The sequence below is a fragment of the Tachysurus vachellii genome, chromosome 17 (assembly GCF_030014155.1).
Source record: "Tachysurus vachellii isolate PV-2020 chromosome 17, HZAU_Pvac_v1, whole genome shotgun sequence".
Taxonomy (NCBI): domain Eukaryota; kingdom Metazoa; phylum Chordata; class Actinopteri; order Siluriformes; family Bagridae; genus Tachysurus; species Tachysurus vachellii.
In genome coordinates, this window is record NC_083476.1 from 7,916,174 (window position 1) to 7,929,157 (window position 12,984).

Consider the following 12,984-nt stretch of genomic DNA (forward strand, 5'->3'; position numbering starts at 1 on the left):
ACAAGGAAGGGTACATCCTGGACAGGATGCCAGTCTATTGCAGGGCACAAGTACACACACACACACACACTCTCACACATCCATTTAGACACTCCAATCAGCCTACAATGCATGTCTTTGGACTGGGGAGAAACTGGAAAACCCAGATTTAATCACTGAGGAACATGCAATCTCCACACACAAGGGGGAGGTGAGAATCAAACCCAGGAGGTATGGGGAAAGCCACTTTGATTTCATGGCAAAATATAACTGGTGTAAAAAGAGTGACATAGTAACAAAACAGACAGGACAAACAGACAGTAAAGACAGGACAAACAGACAGTAAAGTGTGCACTTGAAATTAATGGGGAAAAATCTAGGCACCTGAAAGTATAGTATTGGACAGTTGTCAAAAGTAGCTCAGGTATGGTGACCTTACCTAGATTTTTTTTAACACTATCAGTGTATTTAAACTTACCTGTGACATTTTACTGGGAAAACCCCCCAGCAAGAAATGATTAATTCTCAACAAGCTTAGACGCTAAATATTCACTTTACTACTTGTATATGGTACTACTACTACTATATATATATATTGTTTGTTTGTTTGTTTTTTGTTTGTTTTGTTTTTTTCTTCTGATGAACTGTGTTATTGTACCATTACTTTGTGGTGAAATAATTTTGTTATCATTATCTTTCAGTGGTGAAATATCGAGTCACTATCTGCACGGGGAATGTAACTGGCAGTGGGACAGACGCAAGTGTGTATATGAGCTTGTTTGGAGACCTGGGGGACACGGGAGAAAGATTTATGTTCATGAGCAAAACCAATGTCAACAAGTTTGAGAAGGGCAATGTAAGTTATTCTAATATTCAGTAGTTATTTATAAAAGTCACAACATGAGCTCACAACAAATTTTAAGCAGTGGAAATTTACAAATTAGTCTGTTACTTTTTATATGCAACATGCAGATGGCATGCATAACCAAAAGGTGAATTTGCCCACAACACATTATTCTGATTATAATGATGTTAATGGTGCATTTTGTGGATTGCACAATAGCTTTTAGATTTAGATTTATTATTAAATCTATTGATATTATTATATATAAATTGTCCAAATTGTGCTTCTTTGCTTTAAAAACATTCTTTTTGTGTCAAAGATTCAACTTTTCAAACATTTCACACTTGGTCCTGATTGAAACTTCATTATATGTATAACTGCATATGTTACTGCTGGTTGTTGCAAGTAAACAAAATCAAAGTCTCTTTAAAATTGTGAAAGCACAATGTCACTACAGTACATGTGTTTTTTAAGAAAATACTATTATTTAAAAATACATACATTTATTAGAATCACTTTGTCAAAGAGAAAGTAGATATTTTTTACTATTCGTGATTACCTGTGCAATTAACCATTTTTCCTATTTTAGCTAGATAAGTGTGACTGGCAACTTATTTAGCTAAGCTAAGCTAGCTAGGCTAACCACCAAATAACTTCTGTCAATTTCCTATGATAATTATGACAGTTAACTTTGCAAGCAATTTACTTGTCAGTGTTACAGTTTGGTCCAGTATACAGGGCTCTCAAGTTTTGAAGACAGGCAAGCGTGACATCTCCAACCCAGATTTTATCCACACAATTGTGATTGCAAGCTTTTGTCTCTCTTCACTTTTTAAAACAGTTTAAATGACGTGAATGTAGCAACTACAAAGAAAACACTAAAACATACCAAATGTTTCTTATATTGTTAAAAATGCATTACATCCCTAAAACTTTCTTTTTCTCCACTCTCTATGCCCCAGGCAGATGAGTTTGTGATAGAGGCTGTTTCACTTGGGACCCTAAGGAGGGTGAGGATTGGTCACGATGGCCGGGGTGGAGGTTGTGGTTGGTTCCTGGATAAAGTGCTGATCAGAGAGGAGGGTCAACCAGAGTCTAACAGTGTTGAGTTTCCCTGTAACAGGCAGGTCAACTATCCTATCACATTTTTATTATAGTCCCAAACAAATGTGTCTATGAAATGTGTCTATGAAAATGTGTCTGTGTGTCTAGACCTGTGACTGCATAAAGCATGTGGTGGACAACATGGCTTCATTAAGTCTTGTAGTATTATAAAATCAAAGGTTAAGTAGTAATATTACCATTCTAACTACATTTGTATAGTAAATGAAAATGAAATAGAGTTGCTTAAATATTATTACATTTTTGTCCTATAAGAAGAGACAGAGTTAGCATTGGAGACTGCATTCATTGGTGCTAGAGTCTGCCAGTTTTGAGTATCAATGTATTCCTTAACCATGCTCTGATAAATATACACAGATGTCTTTTATGCTGTGAGAGCATTTAGCTGCCATAGTTTGTGTCCACTATTGTCCTTAGAGGGAAGGGCCACTGCAAATCAATATAAAGTTCTTCTTACAAATTATCTTGATCCTAACCCTAACCCTCTCTCCTGATGGGAATGCTCATATGCCTTCATCTACAGGGTAGGAGGGGACACTGAATGGTTTTATAGTTTGAAAATAATGCTATGGATTTCACAGTCGCCACACTTCAAACCCAACTGAGCTGAAATTTGAACTTGAACCTTTGCAAGCTTAAATATGGAACATTTTGGAGTGACATTTATATTGTGCTGTCAGCCGTTGCAACCCAAACTTAAATAATAATTTTTTGGAAGAATGGTTTCCATATATCCAGTGCAATTTCAGAGACTTGTAGAATCATTGCTGTATGCTCTGTAATCAAAACAATTCCCAACGTATGAATATCTGTGTGATATGTGTGTGAGTAGATGTGTGTATGTGTATGATAGAGAGAAAAAAGTAAGAGGCAGTGCATAGGTGTGAGAGTGGTGTTTAAGTCCTTATGTAAATGAGGAAACAGTGCCTGGTTACTAATGGAGACTAAACGATGGAAACACGATGCGTTGGAAACACTAGCTAGACCAGAGGATAGTGTTGAGTTACAAACACTCACACTCTCTCTGCCTCTATCTCTCTCTGTCACTCTCTGTCTCTCTCAGACACAAACACACTGTAATTTTAACCTTAAAAAAACAAAAGGAAACATATATGCTTAATATCACTACAGAAGAAATCTCTCTCTCTATGTGTATATGGAAAATTAATTCAGTGACCCATCCAACCCTCTACATATATACAACCACATATAGTGACATGCAACATTTTGTTTGTATGTCTACCTTGCTTACTCTCTTAGATGGTTGGATCGTAATGAGGACGATGGACAAATAGTGCGCGAGCTGGTGCCCAGTGCAGATGGCCAACGCTTGTTCAGTGAGTTCATGTGACACACACACATCTTTATCATCTACCCCAATGACAAAATCAACAAATAAAAATGTCTATGTGTGTTTTAAAGATGTGAGTTACCACATCGCCATAAAGACAGGCAGCATTAGCGGTGCAAGCTCGGACTCAAAAGTATTCGTTAAACTCTATGGTGAGAAAGGCGACACCAATAAGATCCTGCTTGTTGCCTCAGATACTAGCCACAATAACTATTTTGAGACTGGCCAGACTGACATCTTCACTGTGGAGACCGCTGACCTTGGCAAGGTGAATTTTCACATTTTCACATTAAGTTTATTGCATTGCACTGTTGCGACATGATTAGCTGATGGGAAAACTGAATGTATGAGCAAAGGTACAGATGCTAATAAAGTGTCTGATGAGCGCTGACAGATATCAAGTAGATCAATAATGAAATTCGTACAATCTGCTTGTGACTATGTGCTGTGACTAAGGTATTTTTATTCAATTTGTGTGTTGCCCTTGGCTCCCTGTTGGTGGGAACCGTAGATAAATCGACTCCTGATTGGCCACACAAATGAGGGCCTGCAAGCAGGCTGGTTCCTGGACAGTGTATTGATCTGGGTGCCAGTACATGGCCTTCAATATACGTTCCCCAGTCACCGCTGGCTCTGCAAAGACGAAGCTGACGGCAAAGTGGAAGTTGAGATCTACCCAAGTGAAATACTGGATATTGAAAAATGTACATGAACACACACAAACACACTAGGATTAATAATGATGGTATAATGATATAATGTGATACAGATATCAGAAACAGTTATAGGATTAGTTGATGTTATATTGATAGAAACTCAGTTCCCACATTATTCTCTACTTTTGAGTGGGGTAAATGTAACATTTCATGTTGGGGATCAACTTGGAGACTGTAAATCCTTTAACACATACTACAATACAAATTATTTTCTTTCTTTCCTAAGAACTGCTAACAAATTAGCCATTAACCTCTCTCCTGAGTGCTAGATGAACTATACAAAAAAGTAGTTAGATTGTTAACTGATATGTGCTTTGTGATTGCAGTAATTAACTACGAGGTGACAGTTGTAACAGGGGAAGTTTTTGCAGCTGGCACCGATGCCAAAGTGTTTCTGCAGATCTATGGTGATGAGGGCAAGACTGAAGTCATTCAGCTTAAAAGCCGCTCAAACAACTTTGAGAGAGGGACCACAGAGATATTTAAGGTGTGTGAGCATCTGCATTTTACAAACCTCAAGAAAACAAATAGTAAAACCAAACTACCAAGGACCTGAGCAACTTTGATAAGGGCCAATTTGTGATGTCTAGACAAGTGGGTCAGAGCATTTCAAAAACAGGTGTTGTGGGGTGTTGCCAGTATGCAGAGGCTAGTGCCTAATGTTAGTATTGGTCCAAGAAAGGACAACCAGTAAATCAGTGAGAGATTCATGTGTGCCCAAGATTCAGTTATTCACCTAGGGAGTTGTGGCTGGTCCATTTGATTCAATTCCTCAGTAGAGCTACTTTAACTACTCTTGTCAGCCGTGCGGGGATAAGAACAGACCCAAATGGATGATAGCATAAAATAAACAGGTTTAATGACTAAAAATACAAAACAGGGACAAAGACACGACAACCAAAGACATGACCAGACTTGACACGAGACGCATAGGAAGACAAAGATTGGGGGCTTGGATTGCACGGCTAAATAGACATGACAATTAAACACATGAGAAACAGGTGTGCAGAGGCATGGAGGAAGAGACAAGGGGGCATAAACGTGAACATAGCACATAAACAAAATCACGTGGCCAAAGTCCGGGCTGGATCCTGGCCACTCTATTATAATACTGTAATGGAGTTAATGGAGGCTATGATAGAACGTTTCCAGAAAACCTCTCAGCTCTCTGTGCATGAGGATGTGTAGCTGCAGACCAGACCAGTACCCCTGTCCATTGCCAAAGTGCCTATACTGGGCATGTGAGCATCAGAACAGCAGACCAATGGAAGAAGGTGTCTTATTTTTCGGCTTGTGGATGGCTTGTGCATCACTTACCAGTGAAAGCTGCTCTGAGACAATGTCCATTGTTGAAAGTGCTATACTTATAAGATAAAACTGAACTAGAAGCAGTCTTAGGCAATGGCATGCCAGTGAAGACAGTGTGATGTTTTGGGCAATGATCAACTGGGAAACCTTGGGTCCTGGCATTTCATTACATTGGCATGTACCACCAACCTTAACATTGCAGACCAACTACACACCATCCTGGCAGTGGCATTCCCTAATGGCAGTGACCTACAGTATTTTAGCAGGATAATACAGCCTGGGACACTGCAAAAACTGTTCAGAAATGAACAAAGAGATTCCTCAGATCTCAATTCAACTGAGCATCTTTTGGATATGTTGGGCAAATAAGAGACATCTATGGAGGCCTCAACATGCAACTTACAGAACTTGAAGTATCTACTGCTAATATCTTGTTGCCAGATACATTATGGCAAAAAGTCAAATTACAACAATATGCTTTAAATTCTCTGAGTATTTCAGACAGTTTAGTCTTTGATTTAGCTCTTTATCATTTAGACAATCATAAAATTATCATAACAGGACCCATCAGTAAGCAATGTGAGAGATTAAACCTGGAGCATTATATGCTATCACAATCCCTTTGCAGCATTACTATTGTGCACACATACACACGCACACACCGTCCCATAAGTACACTCTTTCTTACCACATGTTTTCTGTTGTTGCTGTGCTAGCAACTCCAAAAACTTGGCTGCAACCAAAAGTGTCTCGATACTCATCTCCTTTGTGTTATTTTAGTTCTGCAAAATAAAATAGGTGAGCAGGTCCTGCTTTGGAGCAATTAAAAAATATTTCGTTCGGCACCCTGGATCTCCACTTAAAAGGAAGGAGAAAAAAAACAAAAGAAAAGACGCAACTTAAACACCCCTTGGAGGAACTCTTCCACACACGTAGTATGTGTAACATAGCATCATCATATTGAGATTACAGGTACGCCTGACATATCCTTTAGAATGACAATGCCACCAGCCATACTGCTCATTCTTTGCATGATTTCCTGCAGGACAGATATGTCAATGTTATTGCTATGGCCAGCAAAGAGCACTGATCTCAATCTCACTGAGCACGTCTTGGACCTGTTTTTTTTATCAGACATGTCTGGCAACTTTAAAATGCCTTGGTGGAAGGCTAGGGTAAATTGCAAATCTGGCAGTGCAGTACTTGGGGACACACTATATTGACTATTAATTTTGATATTGACCCACCTTTAGGTCTCATTTGTTCAATCATATTATGTTCCTACAAATATTTAAGCATGTTAAGTTTGCTAAAAAATAAAAATAGATTAAAGTTTCTTTATTGCTGAGTATATAACATATTTAATTATCATCTACAACTATATTTAGGATATGTACATTACAACTATGCCTATTCTTTCCTCCCATTGGTCATTTCAGATTGAGGCTCTGAATGTGGGGCGGGTCTATAAGATCCGTATTGGGCACAATGGAGCTGGATTGGCTCCTGGTTGGTTCCTGGAATATGTGGAGGTGAAACGGCTCATCATGGCCATGGTAAAACCTGAGAAGAAAGAAGAAGAGAAGAAAGACAAGAAAAAGAAAAAGAAGAAAAAGGTACATTTATAAATTAGTTTGAGCTTTAGCAGATTTTCAAAGACAAATATGATTTCAAACTATTGAAAACTATCTCTGGCTCTTTTCTTCCTTCATCTCTTTCTCTCTATTTGTGTCTAGGAGGAAGATGAAGATCCAGGTGAACTAAAAGAAGTGGTGAAACCATTTCACTTTCCCTGCAACCGGTGGCTTGCTCGGGATGAGGAGGATGGCGAGATCGTGATTGAGTTAATGGCTGATGATTATGAAGATCTGGAGGGTATGGAGAGGGAGAGCAAGAGGGAGTGGGAGAGAGAGAAAGCGAGTGTATTTTCCTAAGAATTGGAGCATATTAGTTTTGACAGATTAATGGCATCGTATTTATACTTGTCTGTGTGTGTTTTCCAGAAAACACATATGAGGTCTATGTATACACCGGCACCATGTGGGGAGCTGGGACAGATGCAAATGTTTACATCAATATCTATGGCGAGATGGGGGACACAGGCGAGAGAAAGCTGCGCAAATCTAACCATTTCAATAAGTTTGAGCGTGGACAGGTGACCAAAAATTATCTTATATTGATTTTTAAAGTAATATGGTATTTACATAAAATGCACTTGCAAATTTTCTTTTCAGTTTAACCGACTGGCTTTAATTGCTTAGCAAAACTTAAACCTAACCCAATAAATAGCCTAATCTTACAAACCAGCTAAGCCAGTGATACTTTGAGCCTTGAATCGGATTCACTCTCTTCACAACTAAAGTAGCATCAATGATTCTTGTCTATTAGTCATGTGATTAGTCAACTTCAAATTTTACACAGATGCTCTAAATGTCAGCATTACATTTATGCGATATTTGGGACCATTCCTATAGATAACCATTTATTTTTTTAACAAAAATTTACCAAAGTTAACAATACCAGTATGACATCTAGGTAACTGCATGTCATTACGTATAGAGTCCATAGAACCTTAGATTCAGCTTTGTCTCTAATATGTATAATTATGGCTGGCAGACACATTAAAAGCCAATTATGCAAACCCATTCAGACACATTATAAATAGAATCACAATAACCAAAAGAAACAAGCAAACACCAACATATGATGCCAGCTTAACGTTTTACACCTCTCAGGTGGATGTGTTCACCCTCATGGCAATGGATCTGGGGCAGCTGAGGAAGCTGCAGATTCGCCATGACAACAAACAGGCCAGTGCAGGATGGTACCTGGAACGGGTGGAAATTGTAGACATGAAAGAAGAGATGACGTAAGCATTCCTCACAGATAAACCATAGCACACACATTTACAGTACACACTCTACACAACTACAACATTGAGGAGGTGCTTATAGTTTTTTTTAATACAATGGAACAACAGAAAGCCCCCATATTTCACATTAATAGACACAACCACTGATCTACAGTCTATAGACACAGGTTGTAGAACTGAGCAAATACATTTTTCGAAACTGCAGTTAGACCTTTGGATGTGTTTCAGGTATTTTTTCCCCTGTCAGAGATGGCTAGCAGTGGATGAAGACGATGGACAGTTAGCCCGTGAGCTAGTTCCAGTGGATGAGGCTTTCATGATGAGGGAATCTGACGAAGGATCTCCAGCACAGCTTGGACTTGAACAGAAAGGTCAGTGCATAGATCCCTCCAGCAAAGTCATATAAAGCATCCGAGGTTTCAACAACAACAGCATCCAACAACAATTCTTTACTTGCTAATTGGCCTCATATGAAAATGTATTTAATTGAATATGTTCAAGCACAGGGGGGCACGGTGGCTTAGTGGTTAGCACGTTCGCCTCACACCTCCAGGGTCGGGGTTCGATTCCCGCCTCCACCTTGTGTGTGTGGAGTTTGCATGTTCTCCCCGTGCCTCGGGGGTTTCCTCCGGGTACTCCGGTTTCCTCCCCCGGTCCAAAGACATGCATGGTAGGTTGATTGGCATCTCTGGAAAATTGTCCGTAGTGTGTGATTGTGTGAGTGAATGAGACTGTGTGTGCCCTGCGATGGGTTGGCAATCCGTCCAGGGTGTATCCTGCCTTGAAGCCCGATGATGCCTGAGATACTGTAGGCACAGGCTCATCGTGACCAGAGGTACTGTAGTTCAGATAAGCGGCAGAAGATGAAGGAATGAATGAATGTTCAAGCACTTTTAACACTGAACATTGTTGCAAAGCAGTTTTGAAGGAATATATAAATTTAGGATACACATTTTATTTTAATACTAATTATAAATTTAAATGTATTCCTAATAAACAAGCTAGCATTGACATAAAAAAAGGAAAAACTACCTAAAACAATATAAAGATGAAAAGTTCAGAGGAGATTCCTTCTAGTTATAAAATTAAAAGTTACACTCGTTTTATTGAAGTTATCAACTGTTCACTAACTTAAATGCTAATCTGATTAGCAATTGCAATCCAAATGCATCTCCATTTTTTCTAAGTAGAACTATTAACAGCAAACCCAAACTCCACACAGACCATGTGAGGCCATCCTCAGCAGCAGTGAACATCTCCAAGTGATTAGATTTCAAACAGAAGTAGGGCATTGGGATGGATAAGGCGGGTGTGGTAGAGATGGAGAGATCAGAAACTCTGAAATATCCAGAGTCGCATGTGTAGTTCAACAGAGTTAGAGAGAGAGAGAGAGAGAGAGAGAGAGAGAGAGAGAGAGAGAGAGAGAGAGAGAGAGAGAGAGAGAGAGAGAGAGAGATTATCTAATGGATAAGGCAAAAACTCATCAATTACTCAATCATTACTAGATTTTCTGCAGGACCCTAGCCAGGAGAAGGCTGTTCCGTTAACTTCAACAATATTTTAAAGCTTATCAAGAAGAATTGTATGATCAATGGTGTCAACAGCTGCACTAAGGTGAAGCACCACAAGCAAGGATACACAACCCTGATCAGAGGCCAGTAACAGGTCATTGACCACTTTAACCAGTGTTGTCTCTGTGCTATGGTGAGGCCTGAATCCTTTGTAAGATTGAGCATAACTACTGTGTTGCAAACATTTCTAGGATCTTGGAGATAAAATGGAGGTTTGATATTGACCTATAGTGGGACAGCAGAAAGAGATCGAGGTCAGTTTTTTAATCAAGGGTTTGATAACTGCTTGTTTGAAAGATTTAGACCCTTGGCCAGTGCTAAGGGAACCATTGATTAATTTTAGGAGAAGTTTGATTGCTTCTGGTATTATCTGTTTGAAGAAATATTTAGGTAAAGGATCTAGTACACAGGGTTAGCTGTAAAACTGATGTTTTTCATTTTGCCAGTGAAAATAATTATGAAGTAATTGCTGCTGTGTTTTGATGGATCCATGTTCCTGCCGTGGTTTTAGTTTTAGTTTATTTTGATACAATATTGTGATTTTTTTAAATTAATTTTGTTATCTTCAATTAGGGTGGAGCAATATGCTGATCTAGTGTCAGTAAGAGATTTCTGTCACTTAGAAAGCTCTCCTTCCATGATGCTTGAAAAACTACAATATTAGTTTGATGCAATTTATGTTCTAATTTTCTAGTAGTCTGTTTTAAGGTGCATGTGTGTTTGTTAAACAGGGTACTAGGTTTTTCTCTTAGACTTGGATTTTTTTAAGTGAATATTACATTATATTAATTAGAATGTAGAAAAAAAACTAAGTATTTAGCATAAATTTTGTGGTGTTCAAATGCATTGAATTCATGTCTAAGTTTTTGTGTGACACCTACATTATCATCATAAATAACTGCAACACTTTCTTTCATGATTGTTTTTGTGGCTGATGTACTGAACTGTATCCAAGCTGACTAGATTCATTTAATGCTACATGTTCATTTAGTTTAATCCACATTTTTGTTAAACACAGTGCATTAAACTCCTGATCCGTGATACTTTCATTAACAATAAGTGCTTTGGATGTAAGAGATCTAATGTTTATCGGTTTCAGATCAAAAGAGTTCAGATCAAAAATGTTGGCTGTTCATTCACAGTGATCTAATATTTTGTAACTCAGGTCACTTAAACAAACTCTCTGAGTGTTTCTACATTTTTGTTTAGCTCAGGGAACGGTCTCAAAATTGTGGAATCTTGGCAGCAACTCATTGCAGCTAGCAGACAGTCAGATTAGCTTGTGTGCTGTCTGGTCTTGGCTCTGGATTTCCCATGATTAACTAGGCCAGTTCTGAGTACTATGCTACAAGAAATGAGAGCAGAACTTTCTCAAGTGGGAAGGACACAGTCCTGCTCCAATTATCTCTTAAGCCCTTATAGTTGACATCAAGCAGTTCAGTGAGAATAACCTTCTGTTAGCTACATTGCTAATGCCAACACATCGTACATTGCCTGTGCTAATTTACACACCTCTACAATAGTACTCTAAATAACCTCTGACTGACAAAAGAATATTTAATTAGCTCCAACATGAAAAACTACCTTTTAAAACCAATGCTTGCCTAAGACCCTAAGATTACTTGCCATGTCCAGTAAAAGTATTGCTAACACCAGAGGAAGAATGACTCCTGAACTCCTGAAGATCCTGAAACTAAAACACAGAAAAAACACATAGACATTCTTTAGCAAATGCAAACATTTTTTGGTGGAATTAGCCACAAATAAATGATTTTCCAACATATTAGAAAACATGGGTAGCAATGTGGTGCATCACAGCTCCAGTTTCTGTACAGGTTTTCCCTGTGTAATAGTGTGTTTTTTCCTGGTTATTTGGGTTCCCCTTAGCTACCAAAAATATTCTGGGAGGTAGATTGTATACGCCCCAAAGATACGCTGTAGAACTTCGAGCATTTCAAAAGAGCTTCTGCCACACTTTTATTTGTTAACAGAGTATTGAAAACTAAAACCAAGTCTCAACGAAAAATAAGAACAACAGTTGGTTTGCTTTTATCTAAGATTGTTTGTACCTTTATGGAATATTAAATTAAAATTTCTGTAGTCCTATATAGCTGACAGTATATGTTTAGAGTAACTGCTTAATTTACAATGTATGTTATTTGTGTGTTGGTAGCCATGTCGACCACATACACCATGCGAATAAAGACAGGAGACAAAAAGAATGCCGGTACTGATGCCAATGTTTATACTGTTTTATTTGGGACAAAAGATGACACAGGTAAGAATCAGCATTGTGTGTTAATGTGTAAAAAAAAAAAAAGAAAATACAGATGGTGTTGGAGTGCTTGAAATGAAATTGTACAGTATGCCATTTTAAGAGTAGAATATGTATGTGTTTGTAATTAGGTATCATTAATCTGAAGGCCTCAAAGACTCATAAGAACAAATTTGAGAGAGGTTTAATTGATGAGTTCACTATAGAGGCAGTGGACCTCGGCAGCCTTAAAAGAATTCGCATCGGACACGACAATGCAGGTACTGTAAACACAGGCACGTTCACTGCCACCTGCTCTACTGCTTCTTTTATTTTGTTTACATATAATTGCTAATTATTGTACACTATGGTAATTACAGTATGGTAATTAAAATTAATATTTTATTCATATGAATAGTTCATTTAAATATCTCTATGTGCTTTGATGTTTTTACATTATATATTTTAGTCATGGTTATATATACTCATATGAAGGACACTATTATTTGCAAAATTTTCACAAACAATGGACATATTTGTAAAGTGGGTATGTAATTCTAGTTACTCATTCAATATATCACAAACAGTAACTGCAAAAAACAAACAAACAAACAAACAAGCAAACAAACAAATATAACAGATTCCAACAAAAAACAGATTCCAACCAACAAAATTACTGTGGATCCTACTCTAACAATAAATACAATGCTTTCCAGTAAATGCTTTCCAGTAAAAAATCAGAGTGTTTTTGTTATAACTTATGGTAACCGTGATGATAAGAAAAATGTGTTTAAATAAGGGAAAGTCATAAGTAAAAAATAAACAAAAACTTACAAACCGTGGTTGTGGCAGCCATGGCCGATCTCACTGGTGCCATTTTTATTTATCAAAGTATACAGTATATATTAAACATTATGCAAATTATAGAATAAATGAAACTTGCATATAAACCTTTGGTCCATAGCAT

The 12,984-nt window shown here is 37.9% G+C and overlaps 1 protein-coding gene across 1 annotated transcript in view; it reads left to right on the plus strand.

The window, feature by feature from the left end:
• The window catches only part of LOC132860316 (lipoxygenase homology domain-containing protein 1-like), a 40,396-nt gene that overhangs the window by 11,435 nt on the left and 15,977 nt on the right, over window positions 1–12,984 (plus strand). Inside the window, exons 14-26 of the mRNA XM_060891479.1 lie at window positions 681–835; window positions 1,786–1,946; window positions 3,206–3,282; window positions 3,368–3,564; window positions 3,808–4,000; window positions 4,339–4,499; window positions 6,760–6,936; window positions 7,057–7,195; window positions 7,324–7,475; window positions 8,056–8,189; window positions 8,421–8,563; window positions 11,937–12,041; window positions 12,170–12,298. Of these exons, the coding sequence (XP_060747462.1) occupies window positions 681–835; window positions 1,786–1,946; window positions 3,206–3,282; window positions 3,368–3,564; window positions 3,808–4,000; window positions 4,339–4,499; window positions 6,760–6,936; window positions 7,057–7,195; window positions 7,324–7,475; window positions 8,056–8,189; window positions 8,421–8,563; window positions 11,937–12,041; window positions 12,170–12,298 (1,923 nt within the window). The remainder of the gene's footprint in view (window positions 1–680; window positions 836–1,785; window positions 1,947–3,205; window positions 3,283–3,367; window positions 3,565–3,807; window positions 4,001–4,338; window positions 4,500–6,759; window positions 6,937–7,056; window positions 7,196–7,323; window positions 7,476–8,055; window positions 8,190–8,420; window positions 8,564–11,936; window positions 12,042–12,169; window positions 12,299–12,984) is intronic.